The 21,258-nt window shown below is 57.6% G+C and overlaps 1 protein-coding gene across 1 annotated transcript; it reads left to right on the forward strand.

The window, feature by feature from the left end:
* The first annotated feature begins 399 nt into the window (after positions 1-399).
* Positions 400-21,258, forward strand: GNAI2 (G protein subunit alpha i2). Its single transcript, XM_037529433.2, has 9 exons — positions 400-548; positions 15,195-15,237; positions 15,475-15,616; positions 15,768-15,928; positions 18,214-18,342; positions 18,717-18,846; positions 18,925-19,078; positions 19,436-19,650; positions 20,228-21,258. The coding sequence occupies exons 1-8, from the start codon at positions 431-433 to the stop codon at positions 19,624-19,626; spliced, it is 1,068 nt and encodes a 355-aa protein (XP_037385330.1). The 5' UTR covers positions 400-430; the 3' UTR covers positions 19,627-19,650; positions 20,228-21,258.

Raw genomic sequence — 21,258 nt, forward strand, 5'->3', positions numbered from 1 at the left:
GCTGCGAGATCCGCCCGCCCCTGCCGCCGTCGGGCCGCGGAGCTCCGGGCGCTGGGCTCCCAATGAGAGCGCGGCCACGCCTGCAGCCCGCCCCGAGCCCGGGGGGCTCCCTCCAGGGCGGCCCGCCCTTTAGCTTGGGCGGAGCTGGGCTGCGCGAACTTCGCCTTCGCCCCACCCCAGCCCAGTCATTGGCCCTGGATCGCCCGAGGCCCCGCCCCGGGCCCGCCCGGCCCAGTCCCGGGCCCGGCTCGCTCCGGCCCCACCCCCGGCCCGCCCAGCCGTCGGTGCGCTGGAAGGCGCCGCCCGGCAGACGCTCAGAACTGCCGACCCGAGAGCTACCCGAGAGGGCCGGCGGCGGCGGGCGCGGAGAGGGTCGGGCGGGGCCGAGCCGGGCCGGGGGCCGTGCGGGGCCGGGCCGGCGGACGGCAGGATGGGCTGCACCGTGAGCGCCGAGGACAAGGCGGCGGCTGAGCGCTCCAAGATGATCGACAAGAATCTGCGGGAAGACGGGGAGAAGGCGGCGCGGGAGGTGAAGTTGCTGCTGTTGGGTGAGGCCGCACCCTACTTTGAGACCCCCACCCCCGCCCAAATCCCTGCACAAGGACTTTGACCTCCAGATAAGGGTTTCGAACTCCCAGACTCGGCTTGGAACCCCCCACCCCGAGCCCCCCCCATCCCGCCGCCCCGACCTCTGTCCTGGCCAGGACACCCAAATTATGATTGAAAACTCCGGGTTGGCCTACACCTCTGATCCATAGCCCAGACCCTAGAGCAGACCCCCAGCTCATCCCAGACCCCTGACTCCAGCCACCAGCGCCCTAACACCAACTGTCCAGAGCCCTGCTTGACCATCACCCCTGCTGACCAACCTTTCAGACCTGCTGAGATCCTGCCTTGTTACTCCATCCTGTCCTAGACTTTACCGCAACCCCCAGGACCCCACTTAGCTCCCCACCCCCACCCGCAGGCACCACCTGTTACCTCATACCTGCTTCCTCTATTCCTATTGGACATGAATATCCCCAGGGTCTCTTGGCCTGGCCCCCATGCACTCCCTCTTTCCCCTCTGTGCTGTTCTTACTCTGGATCTTCCGGGCTCCACCTGTGTACCCTGACCCCATGGCACCTTTTAGTGGGAAACCATGACTGCTCATAAGCCCTCTCTCCAGGAGAGAATCCCAAACCTTTGAGAGCCCTGCTCCTAGCTTTTGGCTCAGCAGGCCCCTTTGCAGGCATCACGCCACTAACCCTCTGCCCCACTAACCCTCTGCCCCCGCCCCCGCTTCAGTTGTCTTCCACACGCTAATTGTCCCCAGAATCCCCCACCCCTCCTCCTGCACCTGGACTGGGAAGGGGGCCCAGGGACTGGAAGGGCCCTGACAGGGTCAGGCAGACCCCTGAGAAGTTGGACTGAAGCTCCACTGGTCACACTTCCCAGGGAGGTTCTACTGGCTGTACAGTTCCCATTTGATTAGCCTGGTCTGGGCCAGTGTGAGGGGCATCTGGGCGGTAGGAGGGAGTATGGAGGAGTTGGGGTTGCAGCGCCTTCAAGGCCAGGGAAGATGGTGGCTGGTGGAGGGGTGGAGGGAAGTGGAAGTGGTAAGACAGCAGACATATTGCTGCCCGGCAGGCGGGCTGAGGAAATCTGTTCCCTGTACCCCTTCTGTACTGAAAGGCCTGGGTCATGGCCTCCGGGAGGTGGGCCTGTCCCTGTCAGATCTCGAGGTCCTGTGATGGGAAGTGGTGGACTGGCTGGATGAGGAGTTGTGGGGGGTGGGCAGCTGGGGGTGGGTGACAGAGGTGGACTCTTGTAAAGACTGTGGGCCCCCACTGCCTCCCACTTGGAAACAGGTGTGGTGCCCAGGGTCAGCCAGATTAGCGGGGGTTCAGAGTTGGGGGAGAGGGAAGCCCTCCCTGCAGCGTTAGAAGGTAGTGTTTGTGGGGGGGTGTGGCCCCTCAGCCAAGAGCTGCGGTGGGGTCCACAAGCTGTGAAAAGAGGGACTTTTCATGCTGGGCGTTTGGCTGAGGGACAGTGTGTCTTCCATCCTGGGCCCATCTGTTGACTGCCTCCGGGGGCCTGGCCTTGGGGGCTGTGCCCGGAGGTTTCAAAATGGCATCCGCTCTGCCGCTGCGGGAGGAAGAGAAGGGGCGGGAAGGGGCGGCGGCCCAGCCTCCTGGGCTGTTTTGCGTTGGGCGCTTGCCTCTTCCTGTCTCCGCTGGTGCCTGCGAGTGCGGCAGGGAGTGCGGCAGTGGCAGTGAGTGGGTGTTGATGCCCAGAATGCCCATCGCAGCTGCCCGCTGGGCCTAGGGAGGGTGCTTCCGATGCTGCTGCCTCAGGGTGCCCAACCAGAGGTCTCTAACCAACCCCTCCCCAGACCTGTCACAGTTACTGTGGTGGCAGTGGAGATGTGGACTGAGCCATGGCACCAAGGCACACAGGCTGGCCTGCATCTCAGCCTCATCTCACCAATCTTATTCCTTGGAGCTCAGCTCAGTTTTTGGCCCCACAGCCCTTCCTGCACTGGGCTGGCGGCAGCAAGGAGCACAGGGGCCCGCTCAGCATTTTCTTGTCCCGGGAGTCCATCTCAGCATCCTGGCCGTCTGCCCTTTGCTTCACACTCTGTGAATTATGTTTCCTGGGTTTGGGCCAGAGGAGCGCCCAGGTCCACGATGAGTCCACGATGAGACCAGGGGCCTCACCAAGGGCCTTCTTGTTGGGGGTGTGGGTTGGGGCTAAGCTCCTGCAGAGGGTATCCTGGGAGACCAAGCTCTGAAAACTGAGTACCCAGTCAGCCATGGCTGCCTGGGAGGGATCCTGGCTGGCTGTCCTTCCCCATCCAGGTAGAAAGAGGTGATGGGAGCCCAGCTTAGGCACTGCTGGGTGCCTGTCTCACATAGCGGGAAGGACTCTGTCCAGGCAACGGGACTCAGGCTGGGCAAGTGCCAGCCTTCCCTCCCAGCCAGAACCACGCCTGCTGCCCCGCCCGCATACTGGCTCCTTCCCTTCCCGTCCAGGGTAACCAACCCTGCCAGGGGGCGGGTGCAGTCACTGTCACCCGGACAGAGGCAGATGCTGGGAAGGTTTTTCCTGATAGCTTGATGGGGGGAGCAGAGGAGCTGATAGCAGCCCAACTCGGGGGATACCCCTGCCTCACCCCCAAGCAGTTCAACTTGAATGACCGATTACCAGCCGGTGGAAGCTGGGAACTTGGGCTCACAGAGGAAAGGAGGCCAGAGCGTGGGGAGTGTCTCCAGCTTGGGATGGGCTTGTGTAGGCAGCCTGCAGAGAAGGGAAAGACAGTGCCCATCCTGCCTCCATGGAGGTTTCAGAAGCAGCTTTTAGGAGGTATTTACAGCAGCTCTCTCTTTCCCTGGGGACTTTGCATCTGTTGTTCCCTTGGCTGGGCATGCTTTTCCCGTTTCCATCTAACTCACTCCCACTTGATGTTCTTCGAGACTCTGCTCAGGGATTATTACTACCAGGATTTTTCCTTCACCACCTCCCTCTCTGAGGCTGGTGAGCACCTCCTCTGGCTCCCAGTGCTGTTGGTCCCTCCATCACAGCTGGGATTTGCCTGGGTTGTAGCTGCCTTCCTTGGAGGCTACAGTGCAGGACTGTGTCCTGTTCATTTCTGAGTTTCCTTTTTTTAAATTTTTTTCTAAAGATTTATTTATTTTTGCATACAAGAATTGGGGTACAGGCCAGAGGTGCGGGGGTTGAGAGGATTCACCAGAGACAGAGTGGGGAACACAACAGGCAGACTGACTGAAACACACTGCTGAGGGGAGCAGTGGGCGAGTCAGGAGAGGCCTGCTCCCTGGCCAGCCAGGATCGAACTTGTGCTGCAGAGGCTGTGTTTAACCCCTTGCGCCACCAGGGAGACCCCATTTCTGAGTTTTCTGGTCAGCAAGGAGCATGGAGCCTGGCACCTGTTGGGTGCTCCTCATCTGTTGAATGAAAGGAGAATCCTCTGAACTTAATCTTGGGGACGGGTACATGGAAGAGTAAGATGGTGGCCACTCAACCACAGCCTGGTATATTGTGGGCAGGTGGCAAGGGCTCAGTGTGGGGAGACTGAGAGAAGTTCTTCAGGCTGTTTCTGCTCTCACCATAGGCTCTGCTGGCACCTCAGACAGCCCTTACCCGCCCTCTGTGAGGAACTGTTGCTGACTGGTCTGCAGCCTGTCTCAGGGCACAGCACACAGTAGGAACTACAGGTGTTCAAATGAGAGAGTGGCGTTGTATTTTTCTATCAGATCAGGCTGTTTCGGGACTACTCCAGGCCTGCTTTCTCTGCTGCTCCAGTGGAGGTGGCTGAGCTCTCTGGCTGGGGCTGCCCCACAGCCAGGGACCCAGACCGGAGCAGAGCTGCTGGAGTGCCTGGTCTGGCCAGTGCAGGGACTGCACATCCAGGGGCTCCGTAAAGTTTACCAAAGGAAAGGTTTTGTCCTATGTCTCTAGCACAGGGCCTGGCATACTATAGGTGCCTGTTAAATGTGTATGGACAGAGTGAAGCTGTGGATCACATCCATAAACAGGAATTAATAATTCTGGGACTGCTGCTTGGGCTCAGCTTTGTTCAGCTAGTCCTCGGGAAGAACTAACCTATGATCCTGGCCTACTGGGTAGTGGGTAGTCTAGGGGTGCCTGTGAATTTGAGGGTGGAGGGGCTTCCTGGAGAAGGGGTGAGTGGTCTTGAAAAATAAGGCAACATTTGCCAGGGCCAGGCATTGGGGACAGAGGAACCAACTCAGTAAGGGCACTCAGGTAGGAAGGTCTGGCCTAGGTTCCCAAGCCTTTGGGTGGGTGTTTCCTGGCCTGGGGTGGGAGGGCTCACCTAGTGTATTAGGTGAGCTCCGCCTAGTGTACTGGCTGAGAAACCCAGTGACAGATGAGGTCCTGGTTGGGGACAGGTGCCAGACCAGCCACAGGTGTTGTGGCTGTGTACAACAGAGCCAGAGCAGGTGAGGTACCCTCTGCTGACTCCTGCAGAGCTGAGACTTAGGTGGAAAGGGATCTCCCCAGCCTAGAGGCTGCCTGACCCCAGTATGGAGTCCCTGGGGAATCCCCTCCCTTGCCCTCAGTCAGCTGCTCACAGCAGGTGGGGAGACCAAGGTGCCAGCTGGAGTGACAGGCTTTCCTGGGGACCTTAGACCTAACCTCTGGGCATCGAGAAGCCTTCCTGGGGGGTCTAGGGTTGGGAGTGTGGCAGGGCCCCGGGCACATGGTGGCCTGGTACTTTAGGCCTGACTCCAGACTCCCCATTCTCCCCACTGCCTTCGCCCTCCACCCTCCGGCTGGAGCTCATTAGCACTTGAATGGGGGGCTGGGCAGTTGGGCCTCCAAGTCTCTTCTTCCCACCCCTCCCCCTGGCTGGGTGAGGCTTTGTCTTGGAGAGCTAGAGCCGCCCGCACTGGAGCTCCCACGCTAGTTAGTGACCTGGGGTCTAAGTTACTTCTGACCCTCTCTGCCTGCAATCCTGCCCAGCCCTTCTGGGCTCAGCCACCACCTGTGACCCCGGTGTTTATGCAGACAATTTGAGAAATTCGTACCTCTAGGGTTGGAGTGAGACTGGGTCCTTGAGGGGATACCCCAGTGTTGGGAGACTGGGTGAATCTGAGCAGCTTTGCAGAGGAAGTGGAGCTCAGCTGGGAGCATCCCAGGAAGGGTGGGGGTGGAGAGCCCCAGCCTGAGGACAGAGCAGGTGGTAAGGACAGAGGGAATGAACTGCTGCTGTGACTGGAGGTGGAAGTCGGGCCAGCTGGGGAGCACAGGCTTCCATGCCAGGCTCAGGCAGTGTCAGGCCACCCACTGTGTTGGAGTTGGAGACTAGGCTGCCAGAGGGGGGTTGGGCATGGCCAGGGACCCCTTTGAGAGGCAGCCTGTCAGTCACTAGCCCTGTCCTTGCCTGAGCTGCAGGATCACTGGGTAGCATGATGGTGTCCTAGACCTGCAGGTGGCTAGAATGAAGTCCAGCGAGGTCACTGGGCTGTCAGTACTGCAGGGGCCGGCTCTTGGAGCAGTGTGGGCCACAGGTTGAGATGCTGGTCCTGTTCCACCTGCCCTTGATTTCAGTCTCTGGATATGTCTTTCTCAGTCTGTTGTCTCTAAAAGTCACCCATTCTTTCGGCAGAACAGGATGGAGGGGCCTTTGTCCACATAAGCTCCTAGCCAATGAGGCGCCAGGGCCTTGTCCCACCACACCCTTAGCAGATGAGACAGTCTGACCTAGCACCTGTGTGCTATCTCCCCGGGTGAGGGAGGCCAGACCCAGGCCAGCATCTGCCTCATTTTCACAGCATCTGGGGTAGGAGTCCCTAACCTAGGTGTTCAGTGAGACTGAAACAGTTAGCAGGTTTGGGCCAGACCACAGCTGATAGGCTCTGCTGAAGAAATCCCTGCAAGGTGTCTTGGGGAAGGCCAAGGACTAACCCCTTTTGGCGGTAGCGCTGGTACCTGATGCTCTCAGGCAGCCAGCCCCTCCCTCAGCCACAAATACTGGGTGGGGTCCCCTCAACCCAGCCCCACCCAGCCCCTCTAGCCTGGAGTTCTTGTTCTTACTAAACCCCAGCCCCACCCTCACCCCTTGCTGCTTCTTGGGTCTGTGACCATCTGGTGGTTTGGGAGGAATAATCTCCCTGGGATAACCAAACAGCTACAGGGCTGATGGGCCCATTCTTCAGTGCTGGCCTTCTCTGTGCACTTCTGAGGCTCCATTAGCAAGTGCCCTGCCAGTCTGAGCCAAAACCTAAAGGGATTGGATAAGGCTTGTCGAGGTATCCTCAGGGCTTGGAGGATTCCAGGGTACCCAGGCTGCTATAGAGGGGGTGTCTGCAGTGGGGGTGTTGGTGGCTGCCCTGAGGCAGGAGGCGGGGCTTTGGGGCAGGGCTGGGCCTCCCGGGAGAGGTGGTGTGTCCACATCGGAGGAAAAGGAGGAAGCAGCTGGAGGAGGAGGAGCCCAAAAGAGGAAGATGCAGAGGGCCACTCCCTCTAGCTCTGCTCTAGGGTGGGGAGTGTGACGCCTGTCAGCAGAGGGATCTAGAAGGTGAATCCCACCTGCTCATCTCTATACCCGCTTCTGAGCAGGCAACTGCCCTATCCCTGTCCTGCCCCAGCAACCACAGGGCTCAGTGTCCCAGAGAAGGTGGTGCCGCTCAGAAGGATTCCAGGCCTCTCCTTTGACCACAGGAAGTGGTGGCTGGGAGAGAGACACTGGTGGGAGGGTTAGCAGGAAGGCAGAGGGCTGCTCCTATGTTCCGGAGCAGCCATTGCCCTTCTAAGCCGGAAGGCTGGCTGCGGGCCGAGATGAATGCCCGGAAATGGAGCAGCAGCCCCAGGATTAACTCACTCTGGGTTTCCCCTGCCTGGGGCTGGTCAAGGCGGCCTTGGTCCAATCTAAGAATTCTTACCTGCTACTCCCCATGAGCCTGGGAAATCCTTCACTGGGCCTCAGTTTCCCCTCTGGGGATAACACCTGCCTCTGAGGGAGTTATGACAATTGCGTGAGGTAGACGTCTCATTGTCTAGTCTCATTTGACTCTGTGAACCTGGGACTGATACATCCCCCATTTTACTGATAGGGAAACTGAGGCACAGAAACATTGCATGACTTACCCAATAAGTGGAGACACCAAGATATGACCAGTGACTCTGAGTACCTGCCCCCAGGTACTATAGTCCCTTGGGGTCCCAACTGGCAAGAATTGATCAGTCAAGGATACAGACAGAGGCACTGTACACACACAGGAATGCATTTTATTTATTTTTTAAAGATTTATTTATTTATGCATACAACAACTGGGGTACAGGCCAGAGATGTGGAGGATGAGAGGATACACCAGAGACAGAGTAGGGAACAGAACAGGCAGATTGACTGAAATACACTGCTGAGGGGAGCAGCGGGCGAGTCAGGAGAGGTCTGCTGCGCCATGTGGGTAGCTCCCTGGTCAGGGATCTAACTTGTGCCACAGTGGCTGCGGATAGCTTCATAGTGCTGAGACTTAACCCCTTGCGCCACCAGGGAGGCCCCATGAATGTGTTTTAGAGACTGAAAGGGGGCTATCTGCTGCAGAGGGTGGAACCCCTGTGTCTCCCCCATCCCCAAGCTAGAAATCTCCTGTGTGGCAATGGGATGACCTCATTCTAATGCAGCTGCCCCAGTTTATGCGTCCCACCACCCCGCTAGCCCATGTCCGCTGGCAGTGATATTTGTGTCATAGTCAGGCAACTCAGCACTTCACTCTTCTGACTTATGCTTGTTCCTCCCACAATCCCCAGGCTTTGGACTGAGACTGGCCTAAGAAAGGCTCAGCTGTCCAAGTCTAGGGCGGGAGTCCTGAGCCTAGTCTAAAGCCTGGGACTTGTCTAAATGAGAAGGAAGTGTGCCCATAGAGGCTATTATGGACTGCCTGTGGTACTGTGTGTGGCCACTGAGTGTAGAGAGCGTGATAGGTGGTAAGGCTGGTCTTCATACCTACCTTGACCTCTGAGTCCGAGTTTTGTGGCCTGGTGGGGTCTTGCTCTCCACCTAGAAATCCCCAGGGTTCTGCTCTGAATTGTCAGGCCAGAAGGGGATTGAGGAGCCTGAGAGAAACTTAGAAAAACTAAAGCAGATGGATCAAGGCCTGTCTGGTCTCAGGGCCACAAAGCAGAGCCTATTCATCCTCACAGTCACTCAAGACCTCAGGTCACAGCAGGCCCACTCCCCCACCTTCCTCGCCATGTGACTGCAGACTGCCCTCTCTAACCATTGGGCTCTGTGATGTGATTTCTGGCATGCTCCCATGGCTTGTAGGCACATAGACAAGCCACTGGCTTGGGCAGGACCCCGGGACAGTTTGGGGTAAGTGGTGAGGACCTGGGGGTGGCTGATAGTACAAATCTTGGATTTTACCACTTCCTTAAGGGGTACATTTTGTGAATGGGGAAACTGAGGCTCAGGTGCTGGCCATCTCACACAGGGTTAACCACAATAAGGCAGAAGAGAGGTGGGAGTTATTCCGATTCTTGGAAAACAACAAAGCAATTCCCTAAATGAAGAATCGTCCAGGAAGAGGAGTATGCCAAGTGGCTTGGCCCCTGTGCAGCCGATGTCAAGCTCCTATGGAGGGTGAGACCTGTGCCCTGAGGGACCAACAATGAACAGATCTCAGGGCCTCACTTTCCCTCAGTACAGCATGCAGGACCCTGTGGAGGAGTTGGCTCTGTGGTGGAAAGCCCTCTGGGTGTCTTGTGGGACCGAGGCCTGTTTCCCTTGCATGCAACTCTGACTTGGCAGTAGCAGGCCAGACCCTGGTTGTTAATGCTTCCCTGATGGGCTTTACGAACCCTTGGAAGCTGCCCAAGTGGCAGAGACTGGAGGGAGGGGGTTTCTGGGTAGGGGCACCTAGGGGAAATGCAAGGCTGCAGCGTGAGTGGGGGTGTTGCAGGACCTATCCCAGATCACATGTCCCTGCCCCCACAGTGCCAGACCCAGTCTGAGTCTCCTTGAAGGGGCCAGGGGGCCGGTGAGGAGCACCTGGAGGAAGGAAGAGACGCCAGGGGCGGGGCTTGAGGAGCCTTTGTCTGGCAGGGGCCCTCTCCCCCTCCCTCTAGCTCCCATTGTTCCCTTGTGTGCTGTGTCTCTGCAGACCGAGGGCTTCCCAGGCTTAGGAGGGGGTGTTGGGTGAGGGTCCAGGCCCCTCCCCCAGCTGCCCCTTGCTGAGGCTGCTTTTCAGAAACAAATGCTCCTGGAGCTGCCCAGCCCCCATCTTCTCTACTGTGTCTTTGGCTGCTGGGCGCCCCCTGGTGGTGACAGGCCTGGGGCCCAGAGGCTGCTGGGGGCGGGAGCTATGAGAGCCTCTCCTTCCCCCCTCCACAGCCATCTGCTTGGCTAGAGACGTGGCACCTTCCTGGCATGAGAGTGGCTACATTTGGGGTGGGCTTCTCCGGGCTCACTACCCCCACCTTTCCCGCTGTGCCCCACAGGGATAGACCAGGGATTTGTGGCAGTGGGGGCGGGCCTGGTGCTGTGGGTTAGAGCTGGGCTGCTGCCCAAGTCTACCCTGTGGTCCCAACCACTGCGGCTTATGAGAATCTCTGTCCTCAGCCTGCCACGTCAGCTCGCTGCTTTCCCTAGCCCGTGTTCAGGGGAACCCACCCACACAGGAGCCTCAGCACGAAGGCCTTTTAGCCAGCCCTCTGAGAGCATGGAGTCAGTGAGCAGTGTCTGTTGAGGTTCCTGGGCAGGAAGGCAGCCCCGGCTTGGTAGGAGTGCCAGTTGTGTGGAAGGGAAGTGACGAGACAAACTCAGAGCAAAAAGCCAGGAAAGGAGTGAGTGACTCTGACTCCTGTCCTAGGTTTCACAAGTCTCAGCAGGGAACCTCCACTGCTGAGTCAGCCTGTTAACCACTGGTCATTGCACTCCACTGTGCTTTGAGTGAAAGCCTCTCTTTCAAATGAGATGGCCGCAGCAGGCCACTCCACAGGTCGCGGTTTCAGTGACCTGCATAGCGTGGTCACTGAGTGCTGTGAGAAATGAGAGGCTTGGGCAAATCTGTATTCTTATAAAGGGCAGGGAAATCATGATAATATTTTATCTGAAGATTCTCTGGGTGGCAGGCGCTGTGAGAAGAGCTTTGCATTTAACCCTCAGTCCTCTCCAAGGAGGAGATAATGGTGGTGTCCTATTTCACAGATGAGATGCCAGAGAAAGGACTGGCAGGGGGCTTAGAGATCCCTGGAAGTACCCGGGTAGGTGCCAGGTCTGTGGAGGGTCTGGAAGAGCATCTGAAAGAGAGAGAATGTCTGGCCACTTGAGGCTTCACCACTTTTGCAGAGGGGAAACTAAGGCCAGAAGAGAGCAGCCTGTCAGGGCCTCCCAGCAGAGCAAAGCCTTGTCCAGGAGGTAGAGGGACTAATGCAGACAGATGCCGGTGACCTGAATGCAGGATCTTGGGATATGCATCAAGCATCTGGATCAGGGGCCCCATCTTTGCTGCAGAATCCCTGCTGGCCTGTGCAGGCAGGTGGGTGGTACTACTTCCCATCCCCCATCTGTTCCTTCTCCCCTGTGCCCAGCACCCTCAGAGTGGAAGCAGATGTTCTAATGCAGAGCAGCCACTGTCGCCCAGCACGTCACAATTGCTGCTTGCCTTCTGTGGGCCCAGCAACTGTGCCGCGAGACAAGGCTGCCAAGGTCTCTTCCGTGGTGGGAAGAGGTATGGCCCAGTGGGAACATCGAGACCACCCCAGGGAGCCTCTGTGGGCCCCTTTCGTCTCGCTCAGCTGGAGATGGAGTACCTGGTGGCGCCCTCCCTCCGTGGGCAAGAGACTCCTGCCGCCTTCTATTGACTGAGTGCCCCTACATGGTGCCTTTCTTTGTAGCAATCTGGAGACAGCTAGTGAAGGCCCCTCCATTGAGGACTGAGTGAGGGAATCTGGGTGTCTAGGCTCAGGAAACAAACTCCGAGCCGAGTGCCATCTTATATGCCAGGGGAGCCATCAGGCCCTGATGAGGAAGGGGCGCTGGGGGAGTGGAGAACGAGACAGTCGCCCCTCAGTCCCAGGGCACCTGGTTTGTGGGCTGCCTGAGAGCCCAGTGCTTGCCCCTCCTGTTCCACCCTGGTGCCATGGCCTCGGTCTGCTGTAACTGTTCCTGGGCCATGTCCCCTGTTCTGTCCCCGTGTTCTCCCTGCTTCCTGTCTGGCCATCAGCACCACACCCTGTCTTGCCACTCACTCCTTCCCATCTGAGTCATAACTGCCAGGACAAAGTCCAGGAATGGGGGTTCCCTGACCTTGGTTTATCTACCTGTCAAATGGGAGTCTTTCTCCCATGACTCCTGCTGGAGTTAGAGAAAGTCCTCCTAACTCTTAGAATGGGAGAGACTGGAAGGGGACAGGAAGATGGGCCCTCAGTTGGCTGGGACAGGGAGCAGGTGTCCTGGTTGCAACCCAGCTTGCCCAGGTGTGGCCTGTCTGGGTGTCTCCAGATCTGCTGCCAGGAAAATCAGATGCAAAGTGAGTTGGTGCTGCCGTCTCCACTGCTGGGCAGGGTCATGAAGGGCCTACACCCCCTATCAAGAGAGAGAGGTCAGCAGACCAGACGGGGAAGCTGGTGCCTGAGACGGACACAACCCTTACCCTAAACCGCAGGTCCCCTGTGTGCCCTGGACAACTGCCCTGTCTGAGTCTCGGCTCCCTGGCAGAGGGTGGCATGATTGATCTGACCTATCCCTTTACATCCCTGGCTTCCGCTCCCCTGCTGGCTTGCCAATTGTGGCGAAGATGCCTCTGCTCCAGAACACGCTCCCTTCCGTCTGCTCTGCAGGAGCAAGTGCTGGGTGGAAAGGACGGCCAGGCGATTACCCTGCCCTTATGTTAGCTTGCCTAGTGCTGCCCTCCCAGGCTGCAGGGATTTTGGGCCCCCAAGGGTGGAGACCTCATTCATTGGGCATTACCATTGGACCTTTGTAGTCCCCTGCTTGGGAGTGTGAGTGTAACAGGTCCTGGCTGCTCCCTCCCATGTGCAACCCAGTGCAGAGGAGGGGTCTGTTTGACCATAGTCCACACCCAGGGGATGCACTGAGGTGGGTGCCTCTAGTGCTAAGGAGCTAAACTGATGGAAAGGCTTGCCTACCTCCCTGACCAGCCTGCCCAGAGCCTGCACATTTGTCCCACCCCCAAGTTACCCCTATTCTGGGCACCAGGCCTGGGACAGTCCGAAGCTCAGCAACTCCAGGCAGCTGGTGGCATTTGTGAGGAGAGTTAATTCCCTTCTCAGGGAGGTTTCTGGAGTGTAGACATGCCCATGCTGTGTGAGGGCCACCACTTGGCCTCAGTTCCTCCTGGAAAATGTGGATCTCGTGCCGAGGTCAGCATTGAGTGTATACAGGCAGGTGGGTCTTCAGCAGAGCTGATGCCACTTGGGGGGTCATTGCAGAGCGTGGGACCAGCGTTGGTTTAGGAAGTCAGACAGTGAACCAAGAGACATGCACAGCTGGGGCTTGCAGACAACATGGCCCAGCTGCAGGACAGGGCACCGGGGACAACAGACACTGGTAAGGTGGGCCCCCCATGGAGGGGACTAAACTAAGTGACAGCAGCCTCTCAGTTTCCTCATTTGTCAGATGAGGTGAGATGAACCCCCATCTCAGGATTGCTCTGCCACTGTATTAGAGGACATGCTAGGTCCAGAATAGCACCTGGCACGTGGGAGGCCTCAGGGCTTGGCCATTATTACTGATGTTATTCCTGTTGCTCTCGCTAGTGTGTTAGCCCTTCATCCTCTGAGGTTGCCTAGACCAAACCTGAGAGATGTGGGGACCAGAATCCTCAAGTGTGGTCTCCCCACAGACTCCATCATCCACCCTGCTGAGCTGCTTGGTGGACTTGCTGCTGTGATTGGGAGGTGGGGACACATGAATGGGATGTGTGACAGGTATGCCGGGCGGAGAGAACCACATGGACAGAGTCCTGGAGGCAAGAGGCAGTGCTTAGCTGGTGCAGGTGTGGCCGACGGTGATGGGGCAGGAGAAGGGAGCAGTCTGGGCAAAGGCTGGGAGGGGAAGCCAGGCCCAACTGAGGTGCATTCTAACTGGAGTTCAGGTCAGAGAGCAGGGAAGGAAAGGGGTGAGACCCTGCTCCCAACCCCCGCGCCCCTCACTAGGGTGATGGGGTGGCTCTAGTCTTCGCAGGTCCCTGTGCACACTCCCTGGGGAAGGCTCCTAGACTGCACCCTTGAGACCTGGCCTGGTATCTGGGCTGGGACCTGGAAATCTTGCCCCCCCCACTTTTTTTTTTTTTAAAGATTTATTTATTTATTTATTTATACAAGCACTGGGTATAGTTAGAAGCGCGGGAGGGTGAGAGAATTCACCAGAGCCAGAGCGGGGGAACAGAACAGGCAGACTGATGAAGAAATACACTGCTGAGGGGAGCAGCGGGCGCCGCAGGAGAGATCTGCGCCATGTGGGACCCTCACCCCCAGGGATCGAACCGGCGCTGCAGAGGCTGCGGGCAGCTTCGCAGCCCAACACTCAACTGCTGCGCCACCAGGGGAGGCCCTGGAAATCTGCTTTTTAAAACACCTTTCAGGGCCTCCCCGGTGGCGCAGCGGTTGAGCGCTGGGTTGCGAAGCTGCCCGTAGCCTCTGCAGCGCCGGTTCGATCCCCGGCTGCTCCCCGGCCACCGGAGGAGAGTCCCACATGGCGTGCAGACCTCTCCTGCCGCCCGCTGCTCCCCTCAGCAGTGTACTTCGGTCCTTCTGCCTGCTCTGCTCCCAGCCCTGGCTCTGGTGAATTCTCTCACCCTCCCGCGCTTCTGACTGTACCCAGTGCTTGTATGTATGTATGTATGTATGTATGTATGTATAAATCAATAAATCTTTTTAAAAAAATAAATAAATAAAAACACCTTTCAGAGCATGATTCCCCAGTGTCTGAACCACCTTTTGGGGAGCATTGGGCAGATCAGGCATCATGGTCCTACATGTCCCCATGCCCCTCCAAATCCTGCCTGTGTGATCTCAGGCCAGGACTTTGCTTTTCTAGCTCAGTCGCAACTGTAAAGTAGCAGCAGAAATAGAACCTGTTAGTGGGATGGCCTGACAATCACAAGAAAGAGTGCCAGTGATTCCCTGCACCCTGGCCAGGTGGCAATGCAGGGTAGGGCCTCCAGGCCAGGGGAGTGTCCAGAATCAGTGTGTGTGACACAGGTCCTGGTCTCTACCTGCTCAGGAACAACATGGGCCCAGTGGAGAGAGGGCTGGGCCTTGGGCCATGTCCGGGAGGCAGGTATAGGACACTGCCCCAGCCCAGGTCCCCGAGTAGCTGTGACTTGGTGTTGGGGGAAGAGGGGCTGTTCCCAGACCATGTTGGTGAGCACCAGCTGCAGAGGGGTGAGCCTGCATGTGCAAGAATAACGGGTACCTCCAGAACTGGCCTTGAGTCACTGGCCAGGGAGTGGGCAGCCAGGATGTATAGAAGAGCTTGTGATAAGCAAAGGCCTGGGGAGAGTCCACCATGGAGCACAGGTGCATTCACCACCATAGCCCTGCCAGCTGTACCTCTGGTAGCCCTGCTGCCCACCAGGCCCAGCTACTTCCATCACATTGTGCTGTGGTTCTGCCTCCAGGGCTACAGGTGACTGGGCTGTCACTGGGCCTGTGTAGCCTACCTGGCCTGCTCCATGACCACCTGTACCCTCTGTTCCAGGTGCTGGGGAGTCGGGAAAGAGCACAATTGTCAAGCAGATGAAGTAAGTGCCATGTGTGGAAGGTAGCTCAAACATTGATTTCCCCTCTTCTTCCTCTGGACCTATACTCTGCCCACCCCCTCTCACCCAGAACCTTCTCAGAGGCAGTCATCTGTCCTCAGATCCCAGTGGGTCAGGGCAGTTTCCTTTCTGAAGTAGGCCCTGTAGGCCCCAGCTGGCCCACGTGGTCCTGGGAGGTCCCGTACTCTGTGGACCCTAATCCCGATCCCTGACTGTCAGGATCATCCACGAGGATGGCTACTCAGAGGAGGAGTGCCGGCAGTACCGGGCAGTGGTCTACAGCAACACCATCCAGTCCATCATGGCCATCGTCAAAGCCATGGGCAATCTACAGATTGACTTTGCAGATTCCTCCCGTGCGGTATGTGGTCTCCCCCCCACCCCTGCTGCCTCCCAAGTCTTGTCCTGGGGAACCTGTAAATATCCCAGCTTGGGCCCTATTTTGGAGGCCTTCCTGCCTCATAGGTGGGGTCAGGTGCACTCCTGGTTGACTCCCACATCGCTGTGCCCAGGACGATGCCAGGCAGCTGTTTGCGCTGTCTTGCACAGCCGAGGAGCAGGGTGTGCTCCCTGAGGACCTGTCCGGCGTCATCCGGAGGCTCTGGGCTGACCATGGTGTGCAGGCCTGTTTTGGCCGCTCTCGGGAGTACCAGCTCAATGACTCTGCTGCCTAGTGAGTACCTCTGGGGTCTTGACAGGGCAGGGGGTGCGGGGAGGTCTGGACTACAGGGCAGTCTCCATGGAGCTCTGTAGAAAGATGCCGCTCATTTGTGAAGCCAGTGACTATTAACCAAGGCCTTGGTGATTTTTGGTTTGGGGCGGGGGGCATGGTATTGAAAGCCCAGGGGGAAGGACAGGCAGGGCAGCACTTCCAGGCCAACTGAGTCTGCTCTGTCCTTCGATACAGTTGTTCTAGGGGACATTTGTGGCCAGCTCCTCTGTGCTAGTACCCGTGCAAGGCTTCAGCAATACAGTGATGAGTGGAACAGACAGGTCCCCAAGCAGTCACACCAGGGTGTCAGGGTCATGGTTGGGAGTGATGGAGGAGGGGACTCCAGGCAGATAGAAACCCTGGGGTAGCAGAGTGCTGGCTGTGCTTGAGGTCACAGGATGTCCAGGCTGGCTGGAGAGGGAAGTGTAAGGGCGCTGCCTGGCAGGTGACCAATGTGTATATAGTTTGAAGCCCTGGACCTCAGCTGTGACCCTCCGTGGTCCCAGACTGAGTCCAAGTCTCAGGTGGGGAATCACAGGGGTCCCAGAGGCATAATGCTGCTCTACATTATGTCTTTACCCACAGGGTAATGCTCTAAACTGCTTTCCTGAGGTACCTGTCATGTGGCAGGCCTAGAGGGCCTCATGTAGAAGCCACTGGGTACCCCACAGGCAAAAGAACATGGGCTCGTGGCCAGTACTGATGGCAGAAGGACTATGGGGGACATTCATGGGCTCTGGATGGTACCACCCAATAGGCTGCTGTCCCTGTACAACGCACCCCTCCACCTCTGCTTAAGCCCCTCCCTCAGTTTAGAACACCTTTCCTTCTGCCCATCCCATCCTGAGCCCACCCAGATAGGGGCAAGACCTTGGTGCAGGTGGGTAGGAATGGATCTTGCCTGGCCCTGAATCCCAAGCCCTGTCCCACTCATGCAGACAACCTCTCCCTACCCTCCTTCCATGGCCCTATCCCTGTGAGGCACACCCCTCTGCAGGACAGGCAGGATCACTGCCAAACACGGTGGGGCCTCCAGGCCTCAGCACCACCTTCCTGGAGGTCATGGAGGCTTAGGCCAGCAGAGTTTGCAGGACCTGTCAACCAGTGCTGCGTGGGCACCCAGAATCCCCAGGGGCAGGACAGACCCACCTCTGACTCACTTCCATCCATCCACTGTCCTGTCCTTCATTCCGTAGACTCCCAGCTCCCTCTGTGTGCCTGATCTGGGTGTAGGGACTTGGCAGTGAACATGGCCCCGCTGTCCCAGGCAGATACATGCCTTGGCAAGATCACCTGGGGGTGCGGAGTGGATTGAGATGCTACCCCAGCAGACAGGAATGCCCCAACCCCTCCCTCTTCATAGCCATCCTAGACTGCCAGTGAACCTGTTGGTGAGAAGAGAGAGGATAGTGGAGCCCTCCAAGAACTCTCTAAGAGGCCTCCAGGCTAGAGGTTCTCAGTAGGAGGTGGGGCACAGTATGCAGGTCACGGCACATGCGTCATGGTCCCCCATGGCCCTTCCTGTTTTTCTGTTCTGTCCCTGTGTCTCTGAGGTCATTTCCCTCTGGCCCAACTGCTAGTGGGAGCCAAAGACTGGCCCCGAAGCCCTCCCCAAGAACAAACCATCGGCACCAGGCAGCCACTCAGAAGCCAGGGGCCCAGGCCCCAGGGAAGCAAAGCAGGGATATTGAGACAGGCGAAGCTGGTCCCAGGGTCTGGTCCTAGCACTGATACTAATTAAAGGAGCTGGTAATGAGGAGCCCTTGGGAACCCTGTCCCATGGTGTGCCTTCTCCCTGAGGAGCCCCAGTTTTATTGGGTGCTAGGTAAAGAACCCACTGGGTCTGGCGGGCCCCAGCCTGTCCAGTCCCATATCAAGAGACACCGTGCTGTCTGGGCCAGGTGCCATAATTGCACCGATTAGTGTCCTGGTTCCCTCGCTGGAGGACTGATTGCCCCCTCCCATCTCCCTCCACTGCAGCTCCACCACCCTGGGTCCTGTCGGAGGCAGGCCTGGTACAGAACTGGGTGCCAGGACTTGACTCCCAGGCCATTCCATAGGTAGGAGGCAAGGGATTAGTTCAGGTTTTCCATCTGAGCACTGAACGAGCAGGCAAAGGTTAAAAAGAGAAGTTGGCCTGAGAAATGAGGGGACAGGAGGGCAGGGGGCCTTGAGCAGCAGGCCCAGGGTCCGGGTAAGGAGGCCCCACGCCGGTCCACATTGACCTGCCCCCACCCCCACCCCAGTTACCTGAATGACCTGGAGCGCATCGCACGGAATGACTACATCCCCACGCAGCAGGATGTGCTGCGGACCCGAGTGAAGACCACGGGCATCGTGGAGACGCACTTCACCTTCAAGGACCTGCACTTCAAGTGAGTGGGCGTGTGGGCAGGGTGGAAAGGAAGAAACTGCCATCTTTGGGGGTGGCTGAAGGAGGGACCTCACTCCAAGGCCTGCTGATAACTCTGTTGAGAGGAAGGACTGGTCCAGGATCCCCCAGTCCCACTGAGGTTCTCACAGCCTCTGCTGCTGCTGCCGCAGGTGGCCGTGGCCTGCCCTGCCCGCCAGCCCTGACCCTGCTGGTCCAGACATGCCCTGACCAGGGCTAAGGTGGCTGAACAAAGATGAGCCCATGAAGGCAGCCACCCACTCTGAGCAGGCCTTTGTTCTCAGTCAACCGTGAGATGGATCTGGGACCTTTCCCAGAACCCCTTTCTCTGGAGCTAAGGTGACCCTATTTCCACAGGATGTTTGATGTGGGCGGACAGCGGTCTGAGCGGAAAAAGTGGATCCATTGCTTTGAGGGCGTCACAGCCATCATCTTCTGCGTAGCCTTGAGCGCCTATGACCTGGTGCTAGCTGAGGATGAGGAGATGGTGAGAGGCCAAGAGACCACTGGAAAGGGTGGCGGGTGGGGGCAGTGGCTGGTGCTGACCACGCTGTCCTGCCCCCAGAACCGCATGCATGAGAGCATGAAGCTGTTTGACAGTATCTGCAACAACAAGTGGTTCACGGACACCTCCATCATCCTCTTCCTCAACAAGAAGGACCTGTTCGAGGAGAAGATCACACACAGTCCCCTGACCATCTGCTTCCCTGAGTACACAGGTGTGGGGTCTGGGCCTTTGGGGAGAAGCCGGTGGTGACCAGGTGGCCCACAGGCGCCCCCTGCTGGACAGAAGGGTAACCTCGGGACACTTGTGCAGGGGCTGGTGCCTCACTGATACTCACTTGCTTCCACTCATGGGGCCCTACTTAACACCCAGGCATGTCCCCCTGACAAGTGCACGTGGGCGTCTTCACACAGTTTGACACACACGTGCATGTGCACTCACAGTGTCATCCCTGTGCACATGTGTGCACACCTGTGCTTGCCCGTGCACACGTACCGAGCTTCTTGTCCATGTTGACTGGACCTGCCTATATCACACATGCAGCACAGATCTCTCCATTTGTCTCCCACAGGGGCAAACAAGTATGACGAGGCAGCCAGCTACATCCAGAGTAAGTTTGAGGACCTGAACAAGCGCAAGGACACCAAGGAGATCTACACGCACTTCACGTGTGCCACAGACACCAAGAACGTGCAGTTTGTGTTTGACGCCGTTACTGACGTCATCATTAAGAACAACCTGAAGGACTGCGGCCTCTTCTGAGGGGCAGCAGGGCCAGGCATTATGGTGAGCTAGAAGGGGTTGGGCAGGGGGCTGAGGAGAAACAAAATGGAGGCAGTAGGGGTAGTGAACTGGGCGCCCAGTAGACCAGAGAGCAAGGGGAAGTCGGGAGGGCGGGCGCCTGAGTGCAGGAAGTAGGAGCTAGCATAACTCTCCCTGGGCTCCGTTCTGCCCAGGGAGCAGAAGTGCCTGGCTGTGCTCCGGGACAGAATTAGGTTTCCAGCCTTCCAATGTTCTACTTGCCTTGGAGAGAACTCACCAGGCTGTTGGTCTAACCAGCAGGCTGGATCACGGAATGGGCCCAGCTGCCAACCACTCATTATGACCAGCTCTGCATTCATCCCTGCTATCTTTTGTGCGCCTGAGGGTCCTAGACTAGAGTGAGCCCCACCAGGCCAGGGCCAGATAAGACGGACTCTGCCAGTGCTGCAAACTTCCCTCCCCCATGTAACCCAGCAACAGACACTGGCTTCTCGGCTGCCAGGCCACTGTGTCCGTGGTAACAAGTGGGTGGGGTCATCCTCTAGCGAGGCAAGAGGAGAAACACACTGGCCACCTCCCAACCCATGTCCCCCACCTCCAGGAACGCCGCTGCCGACTCTGCTCTCCCCCGCCCGAGGAAGATGGGGGCAAGAGGACCATGTTCCTGCCTCTTCCCGCTCCTCACCCCTGGCCGCTTTTTCCCTCTTTCCATTCTCTGTTCTTGGCTCCCCCCATCTCCTCCCTCTGCTCCAGATGCCTGGGGAAGGGGTTGCCACAGGCCTCCCTGTTTGAAGCCCACCCTTGTCCCAGGTGCTGGGAATGGACTCGGTACCCCCCTCCTGGGCATCTGTTCTGGTTATAATCTTTGTCTTGTTTGTGATGGGGGAGGGGAACACATACTGAGTCTTGCAAGGCCTGTCTCTAGCGGGGCACCCACTTCTCCAGCCTGGGACCCCTGGCTTTGCCCATCACCATCCCCTGACCCAACCCAAGTCCAAATGTTTACAGGGAGCCTCCCTCCCACCCCACCCTCCCAACCGCTCGGAGGCCCCAAAGGTAAAAAGCACAAAGAAGCATGAGATGCCACCATTTCTGGAGGCCACAGTACACCTGCTCATTAATAGCTTTTTAAAAAAAAAAAAAAAAAGGAAAATACAGAAAAAAATAGACACAGCAGACATAGAAAACTTTTTAGAGAAAACTATTTAAAACAAAAAACTACCATATCCTGACCAGCGCCCACCCAGCCCCCTTCCTGTGATTCCGTGCCTTGAGTGTGTCTTCGTGTTTACACCTATCCCTCCGCTGGCTGCCCTCTGTGTGAGCGGCACCCATGCCCTGACCTCCACAGAATCGGGTTCCAAGGGCTGTTCCAGACAACTGCCAATGTCACTGCGGGGCCCATCCCAAAGGCCCTGGGCCCTGGCTCCATTAACCTAAATGTAGCTCCTTAGCGCTAATCTAGGAACCGCCGCTGCCTGCTGAGGGGCCCTATCCCTCATACCCTCGCCCTAGGCCTGGATCCTTCAGCGTTGAACACTTCCTTGCTTTTTTCACATGTTTTATGGAATTGTTCACCTGGTTTGAAATAATAAAATGTAGAAAGAAAAATACTGAGAACTGCTTGGCATT

The sequence above is a fragment of the Talpa occidentalis genome, unplaced genomic scaffold, assembly GCF_014898055.3.
Source record: "Talpa occidentalis isolate TD23 unplaced genomic scaffold, MPIMG_talOcc4v2.1 talOcc4.10, whole genome shotgun sequence".
In the NCBI taxonomy this organism is placed as follows: Eukaryota; Metazoa; Chordata; class Mammalia; order Eulipotyphla; family Talpidae; genus Talpa; species Talpa occidentalis.

Bases quoted from the DNA above. Each gene is read 5' to 3' on its own strand.
- GNAI2 (XM_037529433.2), top strand. From the start codon at position 431: ATGGGCTGCACCGTGAGCGCCGAGGACAAGGCGGCGGCTGAGCGCTCC. The intron at 15,929-18,213 runs GTGAGTACCTCT...CCCCCACCCCAG, and splicing joins CTCAATGACTCTGCTGCCTA to TTACCTGAATGACCTGGAGC. The intron at 18,343-18,716 runs GTGAGTGGGCGT...CTATTTCCACAG, and splicing joins TTCAAGGACCTGCACTTCAA to GATGTTTGATGTGGGCGGAC.